Source organism: Neovison vison, chromosome 1 (genome assembly GCF_020171115.1).
Source record: "Neovison vison isolate M4711 chromosome 1, ASM_NN_V1, whole genome shotgun sequence".
NCBI lineage: Eukaryota > Metazoa > Chordata > Mammalia > Carnivora > Mustelidae > Neogale > Neogale vison.
Window position 1 is genome coordinate 164,111,883 of NC_058091.1, and position 4,874 is coordinate 164,116,756.

Below are 4,874 nucleotides of genomic sequence, written 5' to 3' on the forward strand. Positions count from 1 at the left end.
TGGCAGTTGCTGAATGCATTATTCATATGACCCATGGTATAATCCCAAATAATAGCACCCATGTACCCCTGAGCAGATGTGGATGACTTAGACTGTCAGATTTCCCTTGACACACAAGAAACCCCTTGACATCTTGCCAAAACCCTTTTAAAGGCCCCAGTTACATCTGTGTTCCTCAAGCTGTAGATTAGAGGATTTAACAAAGGAGTCAGAATGGTGTAAAAAGCAGAGAAGACCTTGTCTTTGATCGGTGTGTGGTATGATTGGGGAAGCATATATGTGTATAGGGCAGCCCCATAAAATAATGTCACCACCATTATGTGTGATGAGCAGGTGGCAAAGGCCTTCTTCTTCCCTTCCGCTGACTTCATCTGGTGTACTGTGATAAGAATCCGGGCATAGGAAGCAATCACCACAGAGAAGGGAATCAGCAACATCATGACACAGCAAATGTACATGACCATTTCATAGGCAGCTTTGTCACCACAGGCCAGCCTCAGCATGGTGGGTGCTTCACAGAAGAAGTGATTGATGTTGTGGGAACTACAGAATGGAAGACTCATGGTAATAGGGGTGAGGAGGAAGCTGTCCAAACCACCACCAAACCAAGAGCTGGCCAAGATCATCCAACAGATGCGGTGGCTCATAAGGACAGGATAGCGAAGGGGGTTGCAGATGGCCACATAGCGGTCATAAGCCATGAGTCCCAGCAGGAAAAATTCAGCCCCCACAAAGCCCATATAGAGAAAGTACTGGGCTGTACAGGCAATAAAGGAAATGTTCCTCTTGCCCACTAGATAATCGACCAACATCTTGGGCACAATAGTAGAGATGTACATCATGTCAATAAAGGAAAGGTGGCTAAGCAGGAAGTACATGGGGGTGCGGAGGTGAGTGTCTATGTGGATCAGGAAGATCATGACCCCATTAGCTATCATGGCCATGAAGAAGATTGCACAGATGATGCTGAAAAGGAAGCCGGAGGCTTCACTTTGAGTAAAGAGCCCTATGAGGGTGAAGTCACTGGAAAAGGTTTTATTGTCTCCATCCATGGTGTTGAGTTGGACCTGGGGGCATAATGAAATAAGTGGGGGGGGTTACTGAAAATTCCAGGAGATGACATGAATCCTTTAAATATGGTTTTAGAAGCATTATTAATTATGTAACTAATATTAAGCATTTTGTATGTGTGTGTATGTTGTGGTGTGGATTTACAACTTTTTCTTTCTTGGATATTTCTTCTTGTTGAAGAAAATTTGAAAATTGAGTCTCCATGGCATGAAGACAAATGAACATTTGCCAACTGATGATTCATTTAAGGGAGTTTAGTTATTATTCCAGAACATGTGGACCCCAGAGAGGCTTCTTCATCTGGAGTTAACTTCCATTATTTGAAAAGTGGATATGACTGGAAAAAAAACTGAGTTAGTTCAAATAACCAAACAATTTAGTTAGATGTTTTATTGAGTTAGGGATTTTTATCACAACTGTAAAAGTGATCAGCCTTATCTAGAAATAACCATTCAGTTGTTGATACAGCTGAAAATTATGGGCTATAGTAAATTGAATCACAGCATTGTCCATCTGGTCATTAATCAACGTTATTTGTTTCTTCACTCATTTGTTGATTTTTAAATCATTTGTACACCAACCTTTATTTATGGAGAATTCTTTGTGTTGCATACACTAGGGATACTATTGTAAACAACAGAGGAGATATCTCATGTGGCTTATGGCTGTAGTTGTGAGATAAAGAGAATAAGCAAATAAAGGACAATTATGGTTCTGGATAATGCTGATAAATTCAAGGAGGAGAAGTTTAACACAACAATGAAGGATAACAAAGGAGAATCCATGTGAGAATTTAGGGGAAATATGTTCCTGCAGAATGAATACCTAATTTAAAACCCTAAGGCAAAAATGAGCTTATATTCAGGACAGTCCAGGCAAAGCCTTGTGACTGAGAGGTCAGTGAGTTGTCCGAGGTCAGATTTTAAGATTTTTAAGGTAAGGAAGTAAAAATTATTTTCTAAATATTATCAGCAGAATTGAGGCAGAGTTGACAACTTGTAATCTTTTTTTGAGAATTTAAACAAATGTTCACTCTGATTATTTTTATATTCAAGCTAATTAATTTTTTTATATTCAAGCTAATGATTTTTTACACTCGATTTTACATTTTGCTGGACTATGGAAGATTTAAAAGAGGAGAACTTCCATCCAGATAAATCTAGCATAGTCTAGGTTGTACCTCCTGTCCCAGGGTCACAATTGTTTTAACATATGTCTCTCCCCCATTTACTTCACTATCAAGAGCATTCTGATACTCATAAGCCTTAGGCATGGTGGGAGACAAGATGGTAAAGTAATAGCTGTTGTTTCAACCTGTCCCCTAAAGTGAGCTGAATTACCTACCATAAACTCTGATCACCCATGAACTCAGCCTGAGATTAGAATTATACCCTTCTGGATCTCTACAGGGGTAGAAGACACCAGTGGACAGATAAAACAGAGTGGGAATATTAGACTCATATCAGAAGATAAACAAAAGGGGGGAACCAGAAGGGACCCATTAGAAAGTAATATCCTAATACGAGAGTGCACTGTGATTGGGGACCAGCATTGACTTGGAGTCTGGTTGAAAGCACTTAAAAAGAGTAAAAGATCTTAAGGGAAAATTTGTGGAATTGGACTGTTAGGGACAGGAACTTAAGCCAATGGACCCAGGATGGCCACTGCAGGCAGGGAACCAGAGAACGCAGTGGAGAAGCCAGGTATTGGTCCCTGAGCTGCCGGTGTGCCTGAGATAGTTTGGGTGGCTGCGCCCAGGAGTAAGTCTGGGGTGGACGCCCGCTGGTGCTTTCTAGAACCACAGGCTTTTGTGTTCTTCAGGCAAGATGCGTGACCAGGGTCTGAATCATGCTCCATACCGTCCCCTGCAGGTACTAGTCAGTACTCTCTAGGACTGGAAGATTCTGAACACTCTCAACCTGGACCAGGGTGAAAATCTCAGTATGCTATCTCTGGTTGGGACCTCTCTGGAGATCTGGACCTGCCCAGAAAGCAGAGACTAGTATTTCTTGAGGTTTTGGGTCCAAATGGAACTTCCTGTGACCCCAGAGACCTTGACTGGGAAGGTGTTCTGCCAGTGGCCAAGGGGGAAATTTTGTACTCTGGAGCACCCAGAGCAAAACAGACTGAGGCTTCTCTGTGTGACAGAGGTCTGGGTGCAGTTTGCTTTTCTCTAAACCTCCAAAGAACCGCCAAAAGCCACTAAGGGGAGAAAAAACAAACAAACAAAAAACTCCAGAGAACTAAAGCCTAAAAAACCGGTTTCCTCAGACCCCAGCCCCTTGATGGGGGTAGGAGGACTCAACTCTAGCAAGACTGCCTAAAAAACCACGGGGCAGGCCCCTTCCCCAGAAATCCACCCAAAACAAAACAAACAAACAAACAAACAAACAAGAGAACAGCCACCACTACTTCAGAAATACAACTTTTGTTTTTAATCTGTTCTCACTATTCTGGTTCTTTTCACTTTTTCCCTATAACTTTTTAACCTATTTATCATCACAATGAGATGTTCAGTACATCAAATTTCATAATAACATTTTAAGGTGAAATTTTTTGATACATATACCTGTGTTTTTCATTTGCTTTGCTATTTTTATTGCTTATTTTATTTTTTTAAGATTTCATCTATTTATTTAACAGACAGAGATCACATGCAGGCAGAGAAGCAGGCAGAGAGAGAGGGGGAGCAGGACCCCCGCTTAGCAGAGAACCCGATGTGGGACTCGATCCCAGGACCCTGGTATCATGACATGAGCTGAAAGAAGAGGCTTAACACTCTGAGCCACCCAGGTGCCCTTATTCATATAGAAATAAGCTTCAAGGCAGTCCCATTTCCCCAATCAATGCTACCTTTATATATAAACTAGTTTTAATCCACTTTTATCTATGAAAAGTTGAGTCCTTTAACAAAGATATCAAGATACATTCAGGAAGAATCAAAATAAACTTCCTCACCACACTGAGAATGTATAACCATCCTCCCATGTTTTTCTTCTGTCAGTGTTTCTGTGTATTTATTTTTGTTCTGGTAGTATATAAATCTTATACTTGGGGATCATTTTGATGAGGTTCATTTTATTTATTTATTTATCTTTTGTCATCTACTTTTATCAGTGTTTTTGCTTGTATAGTTAATAAATCTTACCTTGGGGTACATTTGGACTGGACATTCTCTTTTATTTTTTCCTGTCTCTGTCTTTCTCTCTTTTTCCTTTTTTTTTCTTTTTGGTGGGGACTCTTGATTGCTCAGAAGTGTTCCATGGTGAACCTTGCCTGCACCATGGACGATACATTCAGCTACACATTCGTTCAGCCATCTCTTACCAAAATGACTAGGAGGAGGAATGCCAAGAGAGGAAAAATTCAGAGACTGGGCCCTCTCCATCAGAGCTTTTGGATATGGACATAAACAGAATGTTGGAAATGGAATACAGGCTAAAAGATATCCAGGCAATAGCTATGTTGGAGAAAGCCTTTGATGACAAAATGGAATTGGTTAGGACAGAAGTGAAAGCCACCAGTGATGGTGTTAACAATGCTCTCAATGAGCTCCAATCTAATCAAATTCTCTAAAAGCTAGTGTAACTGAGACAGAAGATAGAATTAGTGATCTGAAGGACAACTCAGAGAGAGAAAGGATCAGGAGGAATCCTGGAACAAGCACCTTAGAAGCCACAAAAACAGAATTAGGGAAATAAATGACACAATGAAACGTTCCAACATCAGAATTATTGGAATCCCTGAGGGAGAGGAGAAAGAAAGAAGACTAGAAGATATAGTTGAACAAATTCTCCATGAAA

General features: G+C 40.6%; 1 protein-coding gene across 1 annotated transcript; it reads right to left on the reverse strand.

The window, feature by feature from the left end:
- Nucleotides 1-95: 95 nt before the first annotated feature.
- LOC122916004 (olfactory receptor 2T6-like) lies at nt 96-1,052 on the reverse strand. Its single transcript, XM_044262940.1, has one exon. The coding sequence runs from the start codon at nt 1,050-1,052 to the stop codon at nt 96-98; it is 957 nt and encodes a 318-aa protein (XP_044118875.1).
- Nucleotides 1,053-4,874: the final 3,822 nt, after the last annotated feature.

What these genes read in the sequence shown, in the direction of transcription:
- LOC122916004 (XM_044262940.1), bottom strand. Translation starts at nt 1,052, where the DNA reads ATGGATGGAGACAATAAAACCTTTTCCAGTGACTTCACCCTCATAGGG.